The 25,222-nt window shown below is 42.6% G+C and overlaps 1 protein-coding gene across 1 annotated transcript in view; it reads left to right on the forward strand.

Annotated features, from left to right (window-relative positions):
- Positions 1-25,222, forward strand: part of dpyd (dihydropyrimidine dehydrogenase) — a 675,582-nt gene that overhangs the window by 229,500 nt on the left and 420,860 nt on the right. Inside the window, exons 4-5 of the mRNA XM_033028889.1 lie at positions 15,056-15,143; positions 19,051-19,212. Of these exons, the coding sequence (XP_032884780.1) occupies positions 15,056-15,143; positions 19,051-19,212 (250 nt within the window). The remainder of the gene's footprint in view (positions 1-15,055; positions 15,144-19,050; positions 19,213-25,222) is intronic.

Below are 25,222 nucleotides of genomic sequence, written 5' to 3' on the forward strand. Positions count from 1 at the left end.
AATACCATCATCCCCTTCTAGCTGGTTACCAAGCTCTCAGATCTGGGTCTCTGCGCATCCCTCTGCAATTGGATCCTCGACTTCCTCATTCACAGACCACAGTCTGTCCGTATTGGTGGAAATGCGTCATCCTTGATAACAGCACGGGAGCATCTCAAGGCTGCGTGCTCAGCCCCCTGCTGTACTCACTCTATACTCATGACTGCGTAGCCAGACATCGTGCAAACTCTATCATCAAGTTCGCCGACGACACCACTGTTGTGGGACGTATCACTGATGGGGATGAGTCAGAGTATAGAAGTGAGATCAACCGATTGACCAAATGGTGCCAGCACAATAACCTGGCTCTCAACACCAGCAAAACTTTGGAAGGGGTAGGATGGGGACCCACAATCCCGTTTATATCAACGGTGGAAAGGGTCAAGAAGTTCAAATTCATGGGCATGCATATTTCTGAAGATCTCTCCTGGTCTCAGAACACTGATGCAATTATACAGAAAGCACATCAGCGCCTCTACTTCCAGAGAAGATTATGGAGAGTTGATATGTCAAGGAGGACTCTCTCGAACTTCTACAGGTGCACAGTAGAGAGCTTGCTGACCGGTTGCATCGTGGCTTGGTTCGGCAACTTGAGCGGAAAGGAATGGAAAAGGCTGCAAAAAGTTGTAAACACTGCCCAGTCCATCATCGGCTCTGACCTCCCTACCGTCAAGGGGATCTATCGCAGTCGCTGCCTCGAGAAGGCTGCCAACATCATCAAGGACCCACACCATCCTGGCCACACGCTCATCTCTCTGCTGCCATCAGGTAGAAGGTACAGAAGCCTGAAATCTGCAACATCCAGGTTCATAGAAACATAGAAAATAGGTGCAGGAGTAGGCCATTCGGGCCTTCGAGCCTGTTCAAGAACAGCTACTTCCCTACAACCATCAGCATATAAAAAACACCATCAAACAAACTCTGAACTATAACAGCCTATTGCACTTTATCTGTTTATTTATGTGTATATATATATATTCTAGAGAAAATGGGCACACTGATTTGTTCTGTATTTATGCCTGCAATATTCTGTTGTGCTGCAGCAAGCAAGAATTTCATTGTCCTATCTTGGACACATGACAATAAACTCTCTTGACTTGACTCTTTCTCGCTTAATTACTTATTTCCCATAGCAAGGTGTATAGGTCTTGAACCACTGTAACATGGCGTCCCAACTTCTATACTTCCCTCCCTATCTGATGATGGCCCATGTGCTAAACGCCTTCCTCACAACCCTATCTACTTGCAAAGCCATTTTCACGGAACTATGTACTCATACTCCTTGATCCCTGGTCTGTTGGGGTTGCTGTGAGTGGGCTGCCCTGCCAGCAGCGTGTTAGTTTTTTTTGACTTTTTTTGTTTTTTTTAGTGTGTACAAGTGTTTGTTTTGGTGTCTCTAGGTGTGTCTTATGTCGGGGGTGGTGGGGGGGCGGAAAGGGGGAAACCGTTTTTCGGTCACTTCCTCAAGGAAAGGCAACTTTTTCCATGTTGCTTCTCCGCCTCCTCTCTCGCGGCCGAACAACTTGGATTGGAGTGACCTTTCCCGGAGTCAGGCCCAGGGCTTCAGCAGCGGGCGCAGCGTGGACTTTTCCATCGCGGAACGGGGGCGAGCCCTTGCCGGGGGTCGCCAGGGAGGAGTGCTCCGATTGCTGGCCTGGTGACTTTGGCATCGTGGAGGCTCTGGTCTGCGGAGCTTCTAGCCGTGGGCAAAGCGTGGACTTGCCATCTGGAGTCTGGGATCCCTTGCCGGGGATTGCTGGAGGGGAGCTCCGACTGCTGTCCTGCGGCCTATAACATCCTGAAGCTGCGATCTCCGGTAAGAAAGTGGCACTTCAAGCCATAGAAACATAGAAAATAGGTACAGGAGTAGGCCATTCGGCCCTTCGAGCCTGCACTGTCATTCAATATGATCATGGCTGATCATGCAACTCAGTATCCTGTACCTGCCCTCTCTCCATACCTCCTGATCCCTTTAGCCACAAGGACCACATCTAACTCCCTCTTGAATATAGCCAATGAACTGGCCTCAACTACCTTCTGTGGCAGGGAGTTCCAGAGATTCATCTCGGTCCTAAAGGATTTCCCCTTTATCCTTAAACTGTGACCCCTTGTCCTGGACTTCCCCAACATCGGGAACAATCTTCCTGCATCTAGTCTGTCCAACCCCTTAAGAATTTTAAGTTTCTATAAGATCCCCCTCAATCTAAATTCTAGCGAGTACAAGCTGAGTCTATCCAGTCTTTCTTCATACGAAAGTCCTGACATCCCAGGAATCAGTCTGGTGAACCTTCTCTGTACTCCCTCTATGGCAAGAATGTCTTTCCTCAGATTTGGAGACCAAAACTGTACGCAATGGAGTGTGTTCGACCGTTCTGACGTCGGAGTTTCGATCATCCTAATGAGAGGGCCTGTACATCCGGCCTTCCGTAGCGGCAACTACGGAGGGTTCATGGCCCCGACCACGGATGAACAAAGGAGGACGACTGACTGAACGTCATTGCCTTCCACCACAGTGAAGAATGTTGATTCCACTGTGGTGGATGTGCATGTTATATTCTATCGTGTATTGTGCTCTTTTTAATTGTATGGCTGCATGGTAAATCAAATTCCACTGTACCCTAATTGGTGCATGTGGCAATAAATGTGAACTTGAACTTGAACTCTGATCTACCACATTCCCCAAGAGCCTAAGAACTGTGAAGGTGTTGCCCTGGTTTAACTTCCCAAAATTCAAAATCTTCCATTTATCTTAACTTGGCGACATCTGTAAAAAAAGAATTCTTCTAGGTTATGTACAACTGTGACCCAGACACATTCTCTGTTGTACCCCATAAGTCATAATGTCATAAGGAATAGGAGGTGAATTTGGCCCATTAAGTCTACTCCGCCATTCAATAATGGCTGATCTGTCTAGGTCACATCCTACTAATATGAAAACAATCTGTTTACTCCAACTGTGATGAAAAAATTGCAATCCATGTGTGTACATATCACCGAACTCTGTGCTTTAATTACACTGATCAACCTCCTACTGTGCGATAAATGTCAACATTCTTCTGAAAATCAAAATTCAATGGTTCCCTCTTATCTATTCTACTCGTCACATCCTGGAAGAACTCCACTAGATTGGTCAAACCATCTTTGTGGAGTCTGCTCAATAGTATTACTATTTTGCAGTGTTCTGTTTGATCCCATGCATTATAGGTCCCAGTATTTTCCCACCCTCTGATGTTCGGCTAACAAGTCACTAGTTCCCATTTTCTCCCTCTGTCCTTCCTGAATTAATAGAGTATCATTTGCTATTGTCCAATCTGCAGAATCTGTACAACCGTGAAATATGGTAAGATACTGAAGAGGGTCTGAAGAAGGTTTTCATCCCGAAACGTCACCCATTCCTTCTCTCCAGAGATGCTGCCTGTCCCACTGAGTTACTCCAACATTTTGTGTCCACCTTCGATTTAACCAGCATCTGTAGTTCCTTCCTACACAAGATAATGGTTATCTTCAAACCACCTCTTTCACAAAGACAGGCACAAATACATTGTTTAAATCCTATTCCATTTCCTATTTCCCATAATACATTATTCTGTTTCTGAGAGGGAGGGTGTATTTCTCTTGTTAGTTTTCTCCTTTTTATATAACACATACTGTCTGTTTCTATATGTCCACATCATCTTAATCTCATATTCTATCTTTCCTTTGTTTATCAATTTCTTGTTTTTGTTCCTTTGCTGACTTCTAAAAGTCCTCCCAACTCTCAGCTACACAGCTATCTCTAACAACTTTATAAGCCTCTTTCTTTGATTTATCACTTTCCTTGATTTCCCTTGTCAGCCACAGATAAACCAATTCTTCCTTGGGTTTTTGTGTCTTAAAGTCATTTTTGCAACTCATTAATTATGTCTTTAAATGGTAACTACTGTATTGCTTGTCCACTGTTGTAACTTTCAAAGCATTTTCCTAATCAACTATGCTCCTTCCATAGTTCCATAGTTTCCTTTGTTTAGATTTAAGACTCGAGTTTCAAAATAAATGTCAAATTCTATCACATTATGGTCACTCTAACACAAAACGCCTCTTGAAAACATGGTTGTTAATTCACCCTTTCTCCTTACCTAAAGTGAGATCTTAAATAGCTATTTGACTCATTGGTTCTTCAATAAATTGATCTAGAAAAGCAACATGTATACATTCTATAAGTTCATCTTCTTCTTTATTATAGCACATTTGCTTTGCTCATTCCATGTGTGTTAGTGCGCCATATTATTGTATTCTCACATTGCATTCTCTAAATTCAGGATTTATGCCCATAGTTCCTTATTTCTACTTTCTGGTGGTCTATAAATATCTTCTACAGATGTCTGCCCTTTCCTAATTCTCAGCTCTACCTAAATAGATTCTGTTTCCACTGTATATCAGGATCTCAAGCAGTTATATTTGAGCTGTCGAACCAAAGAGAACCGTTTCATTTGTGGGTGGCACAGTGGCGCAGAGGTAGAGATGACGCCTAAAAAGCACCAGAGACCTGGGTACGAACCTGACTACAGGTGCTGTCTGTACGGAGTTTGTACGTTCTCCCGGTGACCTCGTGGGTTTTCTCCGGGTGCTCCGGTTTCCTTCCTCATTCTAAAGACGTACAGGTTTGTAGGTTAATTAGCTTCAGTAACATTGTGAGTTGTTGCTAATGTGTAGGATATTGCTAGTGTATGGGGCAATTGCTGGGCGGCGCAGACTCCATGGGCCAAACTGCTTGTTTCTGCACTGAATCTGTATAGTCTAAAGTTATTTACTTTGAACTCAGCATCTTACTGGAACTGAAATGCTATAATGCTGGGAACTATATTCCACAATCTGTACCTTGCACTTTGCTTTATCTATCGTACTTGAGTTTGACTTGATCATATTCATGTATAGCATTGTCGGAACCACTTGGAAAGCATGTAAAACAAAGCTTGTCACTGTACCTCATTACATGTGATAATATAATAAACCTAAACCCTGAGGGTTTTTAGGTCCTTGTGGGACTTTCGCATGTTTGTGCATATCGCTTGAGATGTGCCTAATCTACATGCACTAAAATACAGAAAAACATTTTGTTTTAAATAGCATCCTGCTGACAAGAAGCACAACTGAATGGTTTCTGTGTTGATTAGAAACTTAAGGTTTTTAATGCGTATTTTGAAAATATATGTTAATTTTGTTGTTTGATGAAAGAAATGAGGTGGGAGATGCGAGAAATAAAATATTTCTCCGAAAAATTATTTATCTTTAAGAATAGTCTAATATTGGTTTAGATTGGTTTATTATTGTCGCTAGTATAGTTACAATGAGAAATGTAGTTTTGCATGCTGTCCAAGCAAATCATACCATACATGAGAACAATCAAATCATATATGAGTACTAAAGGTAGTGCAAAAGAAAATGAAGATAGAGTGGAGAATATAATGTGACAGCTACAGAGAAAGTGCAGACGGAAAAAAAACTGCGAGGGCTGCAACATGATAAATTGGGAGATTGGGAATATATGCCTTGCCAATGAGAGATCTGGTCAAGTAGTTGATAACAGCGGGGAAGAAGTTGTTCCTACTTCTGAAAGTATGTGCTTTCAATGTTTTGTATCGTTTGCCAACAAGATAGGGGAGAAGAGAGAATGATTGGGTTGTGAGTGCTCCTTGATTAAGTTGGCATCTTTCCCGAGGCAGCGAGAAGTGTTGTTGGAGTCGATGGGAGAAGACTGGTTTCCCTGATGGACTGGGCTGCATCCACTCTCTGCAATTTCTTTGGGTCTCGGGATCCATCCAGATAGGATGCTTTCTATAGTGCATCTATAGAAACTGGTAACAGTTAAAGGAGACATGCCGAGTGTCCTGTGTGTTTTGAGTCTTCCATTGTTTGAATGGTGGAGGAAGCAACCTTTAATGAGGTTTCCAGGGAATGCATATTCTCTCGAGGGGAAGACTTTAAATCTGGCTTACCTAAAAGTGTACTCTTGAGCTGCACAGATGTCACCCTTTACCATCTGGTGTGTGTAAACCACAGTGGCTTGCGATTTATTATGGAAAAATAGGAACGACAAAAAAACACCTTTGTCCGCTCTTATTAGCAGTCTTATTTCGCATTGTCTGCTATTAAACTGTAACAGGTGGTGTGGCTCAGTGTAGGATTTTGGATACAATTTCCTCTCTGAGTCGCTGCACTGGAAAATCCCTTTCTTTCTAATCTTGCCTGGTGCTCTGAAACAAGCCAGTTTTCTGCATATAGACCCAAAAAACTGGAGAAACTCAGCGGGTCAGACAGCATCTTTGGGGAAAAGGAATAGGTGACATTTTGGGTCGAGACCCTTCTTCAGAATGAAGATGGGTCTCGACCCGAAAACGTCACCTATTCCTTTTCTCCAGAGATGCTGTCTGACCCGCTGAATTAGTCCAGCTTTTTACGTCTATCTTCGGTTTAAACCAGCATCTGTAGTTCCTTCCTAGTTTTTTGTATATACTGTATTGAAAAGCAGTTCAACTCGTATCCATGAAACTATTTCTCCACTCATGGATTGTCACGGGATAATTTCTCGAGCCAAAATTGACCTTGGCACACGTTTCTTCAGACTGAGAGTCAGGAGAGAGAAACTGGAGGTCTGAAAAGGTACGGAACAAAGCAGATGTCACCAATGGCCAAATAACGCACAATGGACCACGGCGAAGAAGGGTCTTGACCAGAAACGTTACCTATGTATTCCCTTTGACCAGAGATGCTGCCTGACCCGTTGAGTTACTCCAGCATTTTGTCTATCTTTGGAGTAAACTAGCATCTGCATTTCCTTCCTACATACTAAATCAGCTAGTTTGTCCTCGCCTGTTTTGTTAGTTACAGCCTTAAAACACTCTGACAGTTTTGTCAAACATGATTTCCCTTTCATACATTCATGTTGACCCTGCTTAATTCTGTTGATGTAATCCTTTTGCCTTGTTTTAATGTCAGGCTAATTATTTTGCTTCTCCTCCTTTCTTAGATAACGGGATGACATTTGTTGTTCTATAATTTGTTCTCGAATCTGTGAAATACTGGCAGAGAACAACGCAACTAGTGTATCCTCTTCAATTTTTGTGGATGGAGGAATAACCTGGGGGTTTATTATTATTTATATCTCCTATACCAACTTTCATCGAGTTTATTTTAATTCTTTGTTCACTATAGACCTGCATCCTCTATTTCCAGGAGATTTCCTGATGTTTAGTTTCATAAGATAAGCACAAAATATGTGTTTAACTTATCCGATTACAAATCCTTGATTTCTGATTTAATCTGTAAGGGACCCACCTTAAATTCAGATGATTTGAACTGTACCTTTTTGTTCATCTTTTGAAGATTTTACATCAGTTTTTGATTCATACTAGCCTCGTATTCTGCTTTCCATTTACTATTTGATGCCCGAGTTCTCCTTTGCTGAATTCTAACATTTTCTCAATCCTCAGGCTTTGTTTCTCCCCAACAACATTGTAAGCCTTTCCCTTTGATCTAATACTATTTTTAACTACTTCTGACAACCACGATGGACTGTCAAAACCTGTGGGATTTGTTTTGCCCGAAGGTATATATATATATATATATATATAAAACAATATCAATATAATATTGTCGTATCATATATATAATGAACAATATATATAACAATGAACAATATATAACTATGGCATTAAAGCAAAAATATGGCTCAATATCAAATAATTATATATACACACACACACACACACACACATATATATATGTGTGTGTGTGTGTGCGTGTGTGTATATATATACTATGTGCTAATTCTTTGATAATGAGCCATATTTTTGCTTTCATGCCATTTAATGTTGTTTCCCAATCCACAAGAGCCAACTCATGCCTCCTGCTTTCACAATTTACTTTACTCAGATGTAATATCCTGGCTTCTGACTGAACCAAATAACTAACAATCTCGATATAATATTCTGTCACATTAGGTTCATTGTTCTCCAAAGGAGCCTTGCGAATTCTCCAAAGGAGTTTATCAAATAACTCTTTGTCATTACATTTTACTAGGTCTAAAATAGTCCGTTCCTTCATTGGTTTCTCAACAGATTAATCCAGTAAATCATCTTTTTATACTTCAGTAATTTGTCCTTCATGCTGTTACTGGTAATTTGGTTTGCATTATGACCATGCAAACTTCCTGCTGAGCAATCCTGTCAGTCTCACTCCCTCTCTCCTAGTTCTAGAGTTCTAGAGTCCAATGTGGAAACAGGCCCTTCGGCCCAACTTGCCTACACCGGCCAACAATGCCCCAGCTACACTAGTTCCACTTGCCTGTGTTTGATCCAAACCTCTCCAAACCTGTCCTATCCGAGTTACTGTCTAACCATTTGTTTAACAATGGGATAGTCCCAGCCTCAACTACCTCCTCCGGCAGCTTGTTCCATACACCCACCACTCTTTAAGCTGTCCTCCTGCAACTTTCTCTCTCTAGCATCTCTATCTATTCCTCTTTGATTCTTTTTGGCCAAAGGGTAAATAGGCAGTTCATTAGCCCATGCTAAAGGGTAAATTTATAGATTATTGGCTTACTAGCATATCATAAGGATGAGGCAGAAAACTGGATCACCCAACAGACACTTATGTAGTGTTGGGGAGAAGGTGCTAATCCATGTAAACAGCACCTTAGCTCAAGTTCAAGACCAGTTGCCTGGAACATTTAGGGTTATGCATAGGGAAGATTTGGGTAAACACTGGCAAATGGGTTTAGCTTAGATGGACATCTTGATCGGCCTGGAGGAATTGGACCACTGTTTTCCTGCTGTATGATGCTATGTTTCTATAACAGCCTCTGGAGCCTTTAATGGTCTCATCAGTGACCAAGGACTCATGAAACTAATCGCCCTCAACCTAAATGGACTGCCTACAAGAGAGCCCAACAGTTTGTTGGATTTGAGGGCCAACTTTCACGAAATCATTTCAGTTCGATTTAAGTTTTGAGACGAAGGATTCTGTGGTGGTGAAATTACGCTTTCATCTTGGCTGCAACCTGTGCAAATATCCTAAAGCAGCAGACAAGCTGAGATCACTATCTTTTGACAGAACATATAAGTTTGCTGCAAAAATCACCCGGTGTGAGAAGTGATAGAAATAATAAAACCTTACATTGGCCTAGAATTTGGCAGAACCCACACCAGGTAGTAAGTCTTCCTTCCTTGTCCTCCATGAAGCTTGGTGCAGCCAACGGCAAGCCTCTGTGGGGGCGGGCGACAGTCTAGGACCCTTCCACTGTTAGACATTGAGGGAGTGTGGTGGAGATGCCCTTTAAATAGGATTTCACCCTAGGGGGCCACAAGAGAGGAAAGGGTGTCAGTTAAAATGGTGAAAAAGTTCAAGTTCAAGTTCAAGTGAGTTATCACGATGCATTGAATGCATGTATAGCCTCCGAGAATGTCGGAAATACTTTTGTGATTTTTTTTTCAAAGAGAGAAACATGTTGCGTTGCTGGAAGTGTGAAGTTGACTGGACATTTCAGACCTCAATGTCTGAAGGGACCACAGTTTGATTAGATTACAGAAGGAAGCTGAGTAATAATGAGAGATTAAAAATACTGAATTAAAGTCAACTCAGCTAGGATTTGCAACTCAGCCATTTCAAATGTGCTCTTCCTGAGTTTGCACTATTGGGAGCCATTGCCAAATATAAATTATGCCGTCAATATTTTAATAAGTGGCACTCACCTGTATCAGTTCTAAGATTCTGAGGTTACGTATGATTGTTATTTAATGTATAATTGCTGTAGGTTTATTAACCTCATGGAAAGGTCAAGGATGCATTCCTGTTTTAACTAGGCTAGGGAAGAGAGAGTGTGAATGGTTCACCAAGTTGTGGAAGTGCACAGTGCTCAGGATAGTTCCTTCACACCATGTTGCTGGTTAATAATGCATATGGTTGATAATACTGCATGCATTAAACTTACTGCCATTCTGTTAAACAACGCAAGGGCAATTCTTACACCAGCTTTCCCTTCGATGAAACTTATAGTCTCTCTCCAATAATCTTTGTTTCTACACGGCAAACAATCCCTTCATCTTCACAGTCCATTTTCTCATAGGGAACAGAAGATGCCGACCCCTCTACTCAGAGCGGCATTTCACTTAAGCGCTCCGTCTGTTTGTGAAATATTAATAGCAGTGCACAAAATTCCAATGTATTAATTACAAACACAAATTGTGCTACTGAGAAAGAAAATCCAATTAACTAGTCATGATACAAAGTCTGAATATTTATTAGGCATAAATGCCACATTCATACCAGCAGACTAAATTTGAACTTGTTTAATATGTCAATATTTAAATTAGTATGCACATCATCCCGAGGTGCTTTTGCTTAGAAATTCAATGGAATAATTTTGGAGACAGAATTTAATGCCCTACATCTTTCTATACATAACTCTACATAACTGGTTTGCGTGGTATTTCTGTTTGCGTTAAAAACGGTACGCGATGGCGCTACGATTTTTCGCCAGCTCACTCACTGTTCTCCTGTGCTGCGAGTGCACCATGTTTCGTTATGATCGGTGGTCTATTGTAAAAGTTCGCGAGGTTTAAAAATCTTTAAAACCGCGCATGCGCAGATCGATCTCTTCTCCTGCCAGTCAGCGCCGCGCGGATTAGTCTCTTCTCCTGCCACTCCGCGGGATGGTCCGTCCCTTCCTGCGCCATCACGTCTTTACTCGAGCAGTGGTTGGCCGGCGGAGATCTCCAACCAGACACAATTTTCGGAGGGACCGGAAGCGGCCCGGTGCGCGGGAGATGTCGCCAAACAGAAAGCAGAGAATCTGATCCCGGCAGAGGAGAGCGTCCGGTGCCCGCTGTGAGTCCCAAACGCACCGCCACCGCAACGCCCCACAGCTCCAGCCCCTTCCTCTCTGGTCTCCCTCGCTGGCTCTTGTCCCCTCCCCCACGATACCCCCCTCTCCCCCATGGCTCTTCCCCCGTCTTTTCTCCTAACTCTCCCCCCCTCCCTATCTCAGTAGCACAATTTGTGTTTGTGATTAATACGTTGGAATTTTGTGCACTGCTATTAATATTTCACAAACAGTCAGAGCGCTTAAGTGAAATGCCGTAGAGCGGATAGAGGGAGAGTAGGGAGGGGAGAGGAGTCATGGAAGGAGAGAGGGAGTGACTGAGGGGAGGTGAAAGGAGAGGTGAGGGAGGGATTGGGGGAGGGTAGGAGGAGAGGGAAAAGAAGAGGGAGGAGGTGATGAGGGAGAGTGGGGGAGGAGGGGATTAGAGGGAGAGGAGGAGGAGTAGAGATGGGGGAGGTAGGGAGTGGGGAATAGAGGGAGAGGAGGGCAGTGGGTGAGGTGAGGAGGTATAGTTGGGGGATAGGGTGAGGTAAGGAGTGGGGGAGGTGGAGGATAGATAGGAGGGGAGTAGGGAGGGGAAAGGAGTTATGGAGGGAGGGTGGGGGAAAAGAGAGGGAGAGAGATGTGAGGGGATTGGGGAGGGGAAGAGGAGAGGGGAGAGAAGAAGGGTGAAGAGGAGGGGGGGAGAGTGCTTGGCATGAGGGGAAATGAGCTGCGCCTGTGCAGTTGGGGGCTATGGGTGAATGGTGGAATATTGCGTTGGGGGACCAAGCCTGCGTAACAGTGACCCATGGGTCCCACTTAGTTTAGTTACATACTAAAAAGGGGAGAATTTTTTCAGCAAGCGGATGCCAATAGTAGGAAATATGTTTATTCTATTGTGAAATACAATATGTGCAAGTGTCTCGTTTAGGCTTGAATGAGTAATAATAATAATAATAAATTTTATTTATGGGCGCCTTTCAAGACTCTCAAGGACACCTTACAAAATTTAGTAAACAGAATACAAAACATGTAAGCGGAATGAAACAAAACAAAAAATAACGACAAAAAAATAAATAAATAAATAGTAAAGACATCAACAATACACAATTCAAAGACACAATTCAAAGATACAATTCAAAGAGAGAGCAGCGGCAGCTAATCGCGCCAGCGTTCACTCTCCCTTCGGCAGCCATCTTGGAAACGGAACAATAAGGATCTTTAACATAGAAACATCCACCCACAATGGTTACCATTATGGGGGAAGGCTCAATGTCCTGAGGCACTGAGTAGTGCTCTGAAGTTATACGTTGTTAGCTGCTGGGTGTTTGAATTCTGCAGAACCTATTTACTGGGGGAAGCACGGTGATGCAGCGGTAGGGTCACCGCCTTACAGTGCCAGAGACCCCGGTTCGATCCTGACTATGGGTGCTGTCTGTACAGAGTTCATATGTTCTCCCCAGGACTGCGTGGGTTGCCCCCGGGTGCTCCGGTTTCCTCTCACTCTCCAAAGACGTACTGGTTTGTAGGTTAATTGGCTTCGGTAAATATTGTAAATTGTCCCTAGTGTGCAGGATAGTGAGAGTGTCTGGGGATCACTGGTCGGTGCGGACTCGGTGGGACCTGAGGGGCCTGTTTGCACACTGTATCTCTAATCTAAACTAAACTAATCTTTTGTAGCAATCAAGCCTAATTATACAGACATGGAAAGAACTTCTTCTGCCTTCGAGTTAGTTCATGAGTGATTTGAAATTCAATTTGTTTAATGGCTTTAATCTGTGTCACTTGACACCTGCATGTTAACAATAACAGTCCTGAAAATGTCAATTTCTCTATCCCTTTATGAGACAGTTCTAGAGTTCTACTAAGCCATGTGGAGAAAATCATTCTCAATTTCACTCATGAATAAGCTAGATTGAACTTTAAGATATTGTTTGCTCGCTTTTAAGTTTAGCCACCAGAGGATCCTGCCAATCTCTCCATCTTTGAGCTCATTCTAAAGGAACTCAATTAGATCGTCCTTAACTTTCTAACCTCAAGGGACTAAAAATCAAGTGCGTGGAACTGTCATTATTGTATGAAACTAAGTCCTAAGTGTACAATGACTGAGGCAGGTTGTGCTTCAATAGGGAAGGGTTGGATAATTTAGAAGGATGAGTTGCAATTACAAGAATGAATAGTTTTTATACAGACTTTTAACTAATTTATGCAAAAATGAAGGAAGGGAAAAAAATCAAACTGCCAAAAGGTCATAGCCTCAGAATTAAGGGACATTCCTTTCGGAAGGAGATGAGGAGGAATTTCTTTAGTCAGAGGGTGGTGAATCTGTGGAATTGTTTGCGGCAGAAGGCTGTGGAGGCCAAGTCAATGGATAATTTTAAGGCAGTGATAGATAGATAGATTCTTGATTCGGGTGTCAAGGGTTATGGGGAGAAGGCAGGAGAATGGGGTTAGGAGAGAGTTATAGATCAGCCATGATTTGAATGGCGGAGTAGACTTGATGGGCCGAATGGCCTTATTCTGCTCATATCACTTATGACTTCGTGACCTTGAAGGTACTGGAGGGGCACAGGACGGTACTGAGGTGGTTCCAGGATGGAAGGTTTTGGCTGCATATTTTGGATTAAAACATCCAGACTCAAAACAAACTGCAGGGAGATTGGTCAAAATGCACAATATCACAGCAGGGTTTGATGCGATAAAAAAGTAGTAAACCATACCTATTAGTGGATAGTGCAAGAATCAGGGAACATTTAAAAGCAGAAGGTGCAGGAGCTGTGAGGAAATTTGCTAAAGAAGCCTAATGATATGAAACTTACTGCCTGCCGGGTTGGTGGAAGCAGAATCAATCAAGGTTCTCCGAAGGGAATTACATAGCCACTCGGGATAATAACGTGCAGGGCCCAAAGGGAAAGAGAGGGGGAATGTAACTGCTAGAAATGACATAAACTACATTGGGACATTCCATGATGCACACCAAGGCAAACCAGTGATTAAATCTGAACATATTATCAATATTTTATGTAGCCAGTTTGAGTAGATTTAAAAAGTGTATCGTTTAGTTTAGTTTAGTTTAGAGACACAGACAAAAACAGGCCCATCTGCCCACCGAGTCCAGCAATTCTCGTACACTAGCAATATACAACGCACTAGGGATAATTTACAATCTTTACCGAAGCCAATTAACCTACAAACCTGTATGTCTTTGGAGTGTGGGAGGAAACCGGAGCACCCGGGGAAAACCCACGCGGTCAGGGGTAGAAGGTACAAACTCTGTACAGACAGCACCCATAGTCAGGATTGTTTGTTTTCTACGTACAAGGTTAAAATAAAATACTCTCTTGATTTGCTTCTTGGAGCTGTTTTTCTTTCACTCTCGTTGCTACATGTTCTGTTGAAAGAATGGGTCGACTGGGCATGTATTCACTGGAATTCAGAAGGATGAGAGGGAATCTTATAGAAACATATAAAATTCTTGATGGATTAGAAAGGCTAGATGCAGGAAAAATCTTCCTGAAGTTGGGGGAGTCCAGAACTAGGAGTCACAGTTTAAAAATAAGGGGTAGGCCATTTAGGACTGAGATGAAGAAAAACTTGTTCACTCAGAGAGTTGTGAAACTGTGGAATTCTCTGCCACAGTGGGCAGTGGAGGCCAATTCACTGGATGTTTTCAAGAGAGGGTTAGATTTAGCTCTTGGGGCTAAAAGAATCAAGGGATATGGGGGTAGACACACTGAAGAAGAGTCTCGACCTGAAATGTTGCCTATTTCCTTTGCTCCATGTTTCCTCACCCGCTGAGTTTCTGCAGCATTTTTGTCTACCTTCGATTTTCCAGCATCTGCAGTTCACTTTTAAACAAGGGATATGGGGGAATAAGCAGGAATGAGGAACTGGTTTTAGATGATCAGCCATGATCATATTGAATAGCAGTGCTGGCTCGAAGGACCAAATGCCCTACTCCTGTACCCATTTTTCCATGTTTCTATGGTCCCAGATATAACTGGTTTTAGGCCGAGGTAAAATGAGTGGTTTATTGGGATTTTTCATGTTTCACAGAAATGCAAAATCACTCCGTCATCCCATCCGTTCGGTGGGAGGGATAATTTTTTTATCACGGCTGGATCCAGACTATTTTTCGTAATTGATGTTTCTTGACCGGATTACTTTGCTTTCCAGATGTCTGAAGTGTGCTGACGCTCCGTGTCAGAAGAGCTGCCCAACTAATCTGGACATAAAGTCATTTATCACCAGTATCGCAAACAAGGTAGGAAATGACTGGCATTTAAGGATAAATGATGTGAAGTAAGGCTTACCAAAATTAAATTTCTGAAGCAAAGTCGCAAAAGCCTAACCAGTTCAAGAGGTTGACATGTGGATGCCTGGGGACTACTAATGGGGTGGTAAACTTCAGGTCAAACACATCCATTTTATTTCTGTTTAGTTTCGTTTTTTTAGTTTAGTTTAGTTTAGAGATACAGCGCCGGACCCGTGTTGACCAGCGATCCCCGCACACTTACATTGCCAAGGACAATTTTTACATTGATACCAAGTCAATTAACCTACAAACCTGTACGTGTTTAGAGTGTGGGAGGAAACCATAGTTCTCAGAGAAAACCCACCCAGGTCACGGGGAGAACGTACAAACTCTGTACAGACAACATCTGTAGCCAGGATCGAAACGGGGCCTCTGGCGCTGTTAGCGCTGTAAGGCAGCAACTCTACCGCTGCGCCACTGTGCCGCCTCCCCATTATGTTCTATTAAGAATTTAAAAAACACGTCCTCCAGATGTTCACAGCTTCCAATGACGTGTGTGCTTTGTGACATTATAATATTTGCTTCTGGATGAAAATCTAGAATGTACAGTACATTTTATTTAAAAAAAGAAAACCGGTTGTTTTCATGTAAAATGCAGCTGAATAATTAGAGATGCTGCCTCACACCACCAGAGACACGGGTTTGATCCGGATTTCAGGTACTGTCTGTGAAGTTTCATATTCTCCTTGCGACCGCATTTGTTTCCTCCGGGTGCTCCGAATTCCTCTCAAAAATGTGCAGGTTTGTAGGTTAATTGGCTTCTGTTAAATTGCCTGTATTGTGCAGAGAATGGGTGCAGAAGTGGGATAACATAGAAGTTGCGAGAATGGGTGATCAATGGTCGGGCTGCATTTGATCAAAGTGCCTTTTTCTGTTTAGTATGACCATAACTCTATGACTCTAAGGGCCTGTTTCCATGCTGTATCATTAAAATAGCAATTTATGGTATGGCATCCAACCTGCTTATGCTTTTCAATCATAGGTTGTGCATTCACATAATTTTACCCAAAAAAGTGTTGTTGAAGTGATTACTTCCAAATGAAATTGATCCCATTGGAATATTATTCCGAAAAGCCTTAGCATGATTGATGCCTTCTTGGTACCAATGATATTATAGGTTATGCAGTGCTCATTTCCATTATTAATGGCATAGAAGCGAGTGGTGGGATGCAACCTGTGACGTTGTTTGTAGACACAGAAAAAGTGGGATTTACCTCATGCAGAGATAAGGAAGGAGACATCAATTACAGCACCCATGATGCTGCCATTTTGCATCAGCCTACCACAATTTTCAATGTCCAGGCTAGATGGAGAATTTCCTCGCCGCTTTTCCCTTCATTGTTCACAGCCATATTATTCATGTAACATCTGAGCTCCAATATCTGCCTCCTTGATTGCCCCATGGCTGACCAGGTTCCGCACGGCATGGTACTCAATTAGGGCAGATGATTGCAATGGAACTTCCCATTCACACCGGGTTGCCATATCTCCTCTTTAGAGATGCGGTGCGAAAACAAGCACTTCATTCCACCGAGTGCATGCCCACCAGCGATCACCATGTACATGAGCACAATCTTGCACACTAGGGACAATTTACAATTTTCACCAAAGCCAATTAACCTACGGACCTGTACATCTGTGGAATGTGGGAGGAAACCCGCGCAGTCACGGGGAGAACGTACAAACCCTGTACAGGCAGCACCCGTAGTCAGGATCGAACCGCGTTGTCTGGCGCTCGAAGGCAACAATTCTGCCACTGAGCCACCGTGCTGCCCATTTGTCTTCCCTTGTGTTTTCCCATACCTTCATGGCAGCCTTTTATGTGACGTGGCTGCCCCCAGAGAGAATGATTTGTGCCTCCCAGTGGCAATGACATAGCAGTTGTGAGCCCTTCAAGCAGTTCTCCAAAGACATACAAGTTTGTAGGTTCATCTGAAGAATGGTCTCGACCAGAAATATCACCCATTCCTTTGCTCCAGAAATGCAGCCTGTCCCTACCAGTTACTCCAGCTTTTTGTGTCTATCTTTGCTTTAAACCAGCATCTGCAGTTTCTTCCTACACTAGTTTGCAGGTTAATTGGTTTGGTACAATTCTAAAAACATTGTCCCGAATGTGTGTTGGGTAGTGTTAATGTTCGGGGATCACTGGTCGGCGCAGATTTGGTGGGCTAAAGGGCTTGTTTCCGCGCCGTATCTCTAAACTAAACTAAACTAAATTAAGATCTGATGGGAACTCCACAGATCCAATTTTACTGCCCACATCTCTGTGCAAATCGCTGTGGTGCAGCTTTTAACGCACATCACAAAGAATGCTGGCTAAAAGTGGGTAAAACAAAATAATTAAATACAGATTACCCAAACGTGTCAGCTTGAGTCTGTCTGAAGAAGGGGCTCGACTCGAAACGTCACCCATTCCCTCTCTCCAGAGATGCTGCCAGTTCCGCTGAGTTACTCCAGCATTTTACATCTATTGTCAGCTTCAAAGCCGAATTTAATTTAATACTCCGTTCACAAACTTTACTATGTTTCTGACCATTGTCAGCAGCCCAACTAGACTGAACTGGACTGTTTCCAGCCTCATTACTCTGAATCTGAGAGTATTTTCAGGTGCTATATACACTAGGACCAGTAATTTCTGCATCTGCCTCATTCCATCTGCTGCTAACTCATCTGGACCTTTGGAGTCTGAAGAAAGATCTTGACCCCGAAACATCACTTATTCCTTTTCTCCAGAGATGCTGCCTGACCCGTTGAGTTACTCCAGCATTTTGTGTCGATCTTTGGTGTGGATGAGATGAGATGAGAGAATGAGATGAGGAAAAACTTTTTCACCCAGACAATTGTGAATCTGTGGAATTCTCTGTCACAGAAGGCAGTGGAGGCCAATTCACTGGATATTTTCAAGAGAGAGTTAGATTTAGTTCTTAGGCCTAAAAGAATCAAGGGATATGGGGAGAAAGCAGGAACAGCGTACTGATTTTGGATGATCAGCCATGATGAGATTGAATGGCGGTGCTGGCTCCATGGGTTAAATAGCCTACTCCTACACATATTTTCTATGTTTCTATGTGCTGTCATACTCGACTATCCCATCGATCACCTAGCAGCATTCTATCTTTCTCCATTCATAAGTTTAGTTTAGTTTAGTTTAGAAATACAGTGCAGAAACAGGCCCTTCGGCCCACCAAGTCTGGAGCAACCAGAGATCCCCGTACACTAGCACTATCCTACAAGGGACACTTTACAATTTTTACCGAAGCCAAATAACATACAAGCCTGTACGTTTTTGGAGTGCGGGAGGAAACCGGAGCACCTGGAGAAAACCCACTCAGTCATGGGGAGAACGTACAAACTCCGTACAGACAGCACCCGTAGTCAGGATCGGACCCGGGTCTCTGGTGCTGTAAGGCAGCAACTCCACCACTGTGCCACCGTGCCGCCACTTGTTATAATATAGTTATAGTTGTAAACCATCTAGTTATAAATTAGAGCACAGTCAAAATCCTATCATGTACCCTAATCTATACCAACTTCCATTCACCCATGCCGTTCTGCCATGACTTAGATTGGTCTCAATTGGACTAAAGCGTTTGCTTCATCTGTTGTTGATTACCAGCATAATTAATGAAGAGTAGGCTAATAAGGTGTTAAGAAAGTTCCTAAGCTGAAACTTTGCCTCTCCATTCCCTCCCAAATATTGCCTGTCCTGCTGAGTTCCCCTGGCACCTTGTGTTTTGTGCAAGATTCCAGCATCTGCAGTGTCTTGTGTCTCCTGCAGATGAATAATGTTTTGCTTAGTATAAAGTTAAGCTTACTGCTTTGTGCAATGCTTCCTAAGTTATTTTTCTTTTCGTAGAATTACTATGGTGCTGCCAAAACCATTCTGTCTGACAATCCCCTGGGTCTGACTTGTGGGATGGTATGTCCAACATCTGACCTCTGTGTGGGAGGATGCAATTTACATGCATCTGAAGAAGGAGCTATTAACATCGGGGGTCTCCAACAATTTGCCACAGAGGTATGTAAAAACTATCTGAATATTACAAACGTCAATGTTCAATGACATTCTATTTATTTATTTATCTCTCTATCTATTTGAAGAAGGGTCTCGATCCGAAACGTCATCCATTCCTTCTCTCCAGAGATGCCGTCTGCCCCACCGAGTTACTCCAGCTTTTTGTGCCCGTCTTCGGTTTAAACCAGCATCTGCAGTTCCTTCCTACACATTCTATCTATCTATCTATCTATCTATCTATCTATCTATCTATCTATCTATCTATCTATCTATCTATCTATCTATCTATCTATCTATCTATCTTTGTCTGTTTATGGGTTTATTTATTATTTTATTAGAGTTCATTGCTTATTAATTAACTGTTTATTTCTCAGTATTTAATTGATTGTAATTTAGTTATTAATTGATTATTTTTTTTAATTGATTAGTAATTTATATTGGCATCACTCATTATTTCACAGATTATTTTGGCAGGTAATGTAAAAAGGTCTTGCATTTATATGGTGCCTTTTATGTTCATTACTTGATGACCCAAAAATATTTCATGATAAATCAAATTCTTCTTGAAATGCCATCGTTACATTGGAGGAAATGAAATAGCAATTTTTTTCTCACAAAAACAATATTTTAGATTGCCCGCTTCCCTATTTTTGTTGGGTTGGGTGTGAGGTAAATGTTGAGGATAGGAACAATGATCCATCTCGTTGTTGAAATCGTGTCCTGGGATCTTTTACTCCCTCTGTGGCATCTCTTTCCTTCTTCTAAGCCTGTCCCTAATGGTCAAGGATGACTTGCTTCCACTCTGGTTTTGTGGGTTCAGAGATGGCTGACAAGGCCATTGTGTGCAATACAGACTCTTCCACAGATGGGGTAGGAGATGACTGACAGAGTGTATGAGTGAAGTTAACAAACCAGATGCCGCACTCCTTCTGGTATTTATGTAGGGCGTCTATGTAGTCCAGATGCATGGATTTTCAAAAAGACACAAAGTTCTGGTTAGCAGGTCGGGCAGCGATTCTGGAGAGCAAGGATTGCGGGTCTTGACCCTTATTCAGATCTCAGTCTGGTCAAAGTCAAAAGTCAAAATTCAAAATATCCTTTATTGTCATTCAGACCTTTCGGTCTGAACGAAATTTCATTGCCTTGCAGTTATACATATAAAAAAAATAACAAAAACACACAATCAACACAAATTTAACATCCACCACAGTGAGTCCACCAGGCACCTCCTCACTGTGATGGAAGGCAAAAGCCTTAAAGTCTTTGTCTCTTCTCTCCATGTTCTCCCTCTGCGCCGAGGCGCTCCAGGCCTCCGATGTTGTGACCCCGCCGGGTGGTGGTCTTGACCCGTACCATCACCTATCCATGTTCTCCAGAAATGCTGCCTGACCCGCTGAGTTACTCCAGCACATTGTGTCCTTTTGTGTAAAGCAGCATCTACAATTCCTTGTTCCTGCATGGATTGTCAATACTATCTTAAATGTTCCTTCTCTGGTTGAGCTGTCACGTGCCAGAGATTCTCAGAAGCCATCGACATATATAGTCCCAATGTAGGCAGATGAGATTAGAGTAGATGGGTAAAAAGGGGAAGCATGGACATAATGGGCTGAAGAGTCCATTTCTGTCCTGTACATCTCTGACTCTATGACTAAGTCAATTAATAAATCACATTTCTTCAAGATGGTTTTGAGCACATTCATGAACCTTTTCCTCTGTCCACCTGGTAATCTCTTCCAGTGACAGAGTGTGGAATAGACTATGCTTTGGGAGTCTTGAATCAGGCATATGACCATTGAAGGGATCATACAAGAATCGCTACCTCATAAAAGCAGCAAGCATCATCAGAGACACACACCACCCTGGCCACCCTGGCTTTCCAATTACTCCTCCCATCGGGAAGAAGGTATAGGATCCTGAAAACTAAAGTCCAGGTTCAAGAGCAACTTCTTCCCTTCAACCATCAGGCTATTAAACACTGCAACCTCCAAATAAACTCTGAACTACATAGATCTGTGGGCATTATTTTTGCCTTTGCACTATTGTTTATTTGTTTGTAAGAATTACATGATTCCATTTCGGGACATATGACAATAAAACACTCTTGAATGACTTGACCTGCCAAATGCAGCTGACTTAATGTAACTAAGGCCTCAGTAATGGAATTTTGGGCCTGGGAGTGTTCTCTATTTTACCAGCAAATAGAACCATAGGGTCATAGAGTGATACAGTGTGGAAGCAGGCCATTCGACCCAACTAGCTCACACCGGCCGACATGTCCCAGCTCCACTAGTCCCACCTGCCCACATTTGGTCCATATCCCTCAAAACATGTCCTATCCAAGTACCTGTCTAACTGTTTCTTAAATGTTGGGATAGTCCCTACCTCAACTGCCTTCTATGGCAGCTTGTTCCACACACTCACCACCCTATGTGTGAAAAAGTTACCCCTCCGATTCCCGTTAAATTTTTCCCCTTCACCTTAAACCCATGTCCTCTGTTTCTGCATTCACCTACTCTGGGCAAGAGACACTGTGCATCTACCCGATCTATTCCTCTCATGATTTTATGCATGATTATATAAACTTTATATAAATTATCTAAATGTTGAGAATTTTACAAAGAGATATCCGCTGTAGATAATCCAGATTTTAGAAACATTTAGGAAGACGATGATCACTGCTGCTTGGTAGGCCATGAGTTTTCTGCCATGATTGAGGTCTTGATCTTCTGATACCCTTTTCCTTTACCGACTAAAGGCTGTGCTGGTACATTGAAGACAGTGATGAATCACACCAGTGATGTCTGCTTTCACTCAGAAGTAGCTCACGAAAAATAAGAGACTTGCACATTTTGCAAGGGTGCACTGTTAAAGTTAATTGTCAGATGGCAGTGTGGGGCAACATAGACAGATTAGTAGGGGAGCTTTGTCTTGCAGATGTTGAGTACAAGGCTTACCAGCAAGATGGGTACATTGCAATGTCAGCCAAGAGATGTCTGGACTAAGTCTTTGCTCTATCTATTAACTCAGCAAAAAGAACAAAGTGCTGGAAAAACTCAGTGGATCAGGCAGCATCAGTGGAGGGAATGCCAGCTGTCCATTCCCTCCTCAGGCACTGCCTAGCCTGCTGAGTTCCTCCAACACTTTGTAGTTTATGAAAATCTTTTCCAGGGGTTATTTTCTCTTTTGTGCCAGTTTTGTTGGGGTTTTTTCTCTAAAAATATATCTATTTCCTCTTTAAATATCCCCCAGTGATCATGCATCATCAACCCTTCTGGGCAGGGAATTCCAGAGATTTACCATACAGAGATGAGGAAAAACTTTTTCACCCAGAGAGATGTGAATCTGTGGAATTCTCAACCACAGAAGGCAGTGGAGGCCAATTCATGAGAGAGTTAGATTTAGCTCTTAGGGCTGAAGGAATCAAGGGATATGGGAAAAAAGCAGGAATGGGGTACTGATTTTAGATGATCAGCCATGATCATATTGAATGGCGGTGCAAGCACAAAGGGACGAATAGCCTACTCCTGCACCTATTTTTTGATGTTTTTCTATGTTGCTCTATGAGAAGATTGATTTTATCCCTCAGTAGGTTTAGGTTTATTATTGTCATGTGTACCAAGGTACAGTGAAAAGCTCTGTTTTGCATGATATAGAATCAGATCAGATGATAGTATACACAAATACAAACTCAAACTCAAATACAATGGGTAGAGCAAAGGGGAAGATGTAGAGTGCAAAATATAGTTCTCAGCATTGTAGTGCATCAGATCCAGCGACAAGGTCCAATGTCCAATGGAGTAGAGGTGAATAGCTTTTGGGTGGACTGTTCAGAAGATGGATCTCAGAGGGAAAGAGCTGCTCCCGAGTCGGGTGGTGCACACTTTCAACCTTTCTCTTTGTTAATATTTTCCCAGATGGTTTTGTTACGCTGGTTTTGATCTGACAGAATAAAAATGTGAAGAAGGATCATCACATCATTTAGTATAATAACTGCAATGTAGACAGTGATTAGAAACACACATTTCACAGCTTCAATAAAATGGTTCACGTGTCAGTAGCGCCTTCACGACACAACGCCGTTTATGGAGTCATAGAGTGATACAGCGTGGAAACAAGCCCTTCGGCCCAACTTGCCCACACCGGCCAACATGTCCCAGCTGCATTAGTCCCACCTGCCCGCGATTGGTCTATATCCCTCCAAACCTGTTTTACCCATGTACCTGTCTAATTGCTTCTTAAATGTTGGGATAGTCCCTGTCTCAACTACCTCCTCTGGCAGCTTGTTCCATACACCCACCACCCTTTGTGTGAAAAACTGTTTGACAGTTATGACAGTTGCTTCATTGATTCAGATTTATTTATAGATTGGGGTGAACAGATGATGCATTGTCTTTAGCAAGTGATGTGCCTTTTCCAGGAAAGTGAGCACATGGGTTCCAGCACATATTTTTGTTGATTGATTAGTTTATAAGGTTTTGGTAAATTACCTGTATTGATTAGCTGTTTGTTTCCCATTGACCTGATCAGGAAGTAGAAGCAAAGACCTGAAAATGAATGAATGCATCCAAAACAGCAGTGTGCTGCCAGCATTTACCTTTCTTTTTTTAAATAAATGAAATGTAGTGACTAAAACAGAGTGTCAATGTTCGTAATCATTCTATTATCAAACAGCTGTTTTGACTTTTAGACTTTAGGCTTTTGAGATACAGCGTGTAAACAGGCCCTTCGGACAAACTGAGCCCACACCGACCAATGATCACTCCGTACACTAGCACTATACCTACAAACTTGGGACAATTTACAATTTACAGGAGCCAATTAACCCACAATCCTATACATCTTTGGAGTGTGGGGGGGAAACCGGAGCACCCACAGAAAACCACATGGTCACGGGGAGAACGTAAAAACTCCGTACAGACTGCACCCGTAGTCAGGATCGAACTCGGGCCTCTGGCGTTGTCAGGCGGTAACTACCGCTGCGTCACTGTGACGCCCAGTAAGGCAGCTGTTGAAATGCTCTGGCTGCACAAGCTAATAAGTAAAATGACAATGTCTATTGTAGCTACGTATTATGTGTGCTGTAATCAGAAAATGCTGTTGATTTGAATAACTTTAAAAGTTGGAGGTGATTAAAAAAATAAGCATAAAATAATAAATGCATTGAAATCATTTTAAACTGCTTATATTACAAAACTGAGTTATAAAGTAGAGAAAACAAATCAAAACAGATACACCTACCTTTTCAATGAATTGTCCCATGCTAGCTGGCATGTATGAAACATGAAGGTCTGGGTAAACTCAGCGAGTCAGGCACCATTTCTGGAGGGAATGGATAGGCAATGTTTTGGGTCGGGACCCTTCGTCAGCCTCCGGCATGAAGTTGGAGGGCCAGGTTTAGAAATAGCAAATCGAATCCAATTCAATAATTCAATACTTTACACAACTGCCACTGGACTCAATGAACAGTACAGCACAGGAACAGGACCATCTGCCCACAATGGTGGGCTGTGTAAGAGGTTAGATGTGCCCCTGGTGCCCTTGCATTTGGATAGTGGTTGGCTACAAAATTGTCAGCTGGCCTAATAGTTTTAGTTTTGTGGGAGGAAACCGAAGATCTCGGCGAAAACCCACGCAGGTCACGGGGAGAAATGCATCCATAGTCTGGATCAATCACGGGGCTCTGGCGCTGTCAGGCAGTCGCTCTACCGCTACGCCACCGTGCCACCCAGTTGTGGCTGACACTTATTCTCCAATCAGTATGCCCACCAAGCATAAATGTTTTTATTTTCCACCATTCATATTTCTAACAATCTTATGAACTGCAGGTTCAAACGGCTTGGATGAAGTGACTTACTGAAACACCTATAGATGGTACACTCCTGACAAAAGACTCACAAAAAGAAACAATGATCAACCTTAAGTACGGAAGGACAAACTTAGTTACAAACCAAGAAGTGAAGCTAATGTAGACACAAAAAGCTGGAGTAACTCAGCAGGACAGGCAGCATCTCTG

The sequence above is a fragment of the Amblyraja radiata genome, chromosome 10, assembly GCF_010909765.2.
Source record: "Amblyraja radiata isolate CabotCenter1 chromosome 10, sAmbRad1.1.pri, whole genome shotgun sequence".
Lineage (NCBI taxonomy): Eukaryota > Metazoa > Chordata > Chondrichthyes > Rajiformes > Rajidae > Amblyraja > Amblyraja radiata.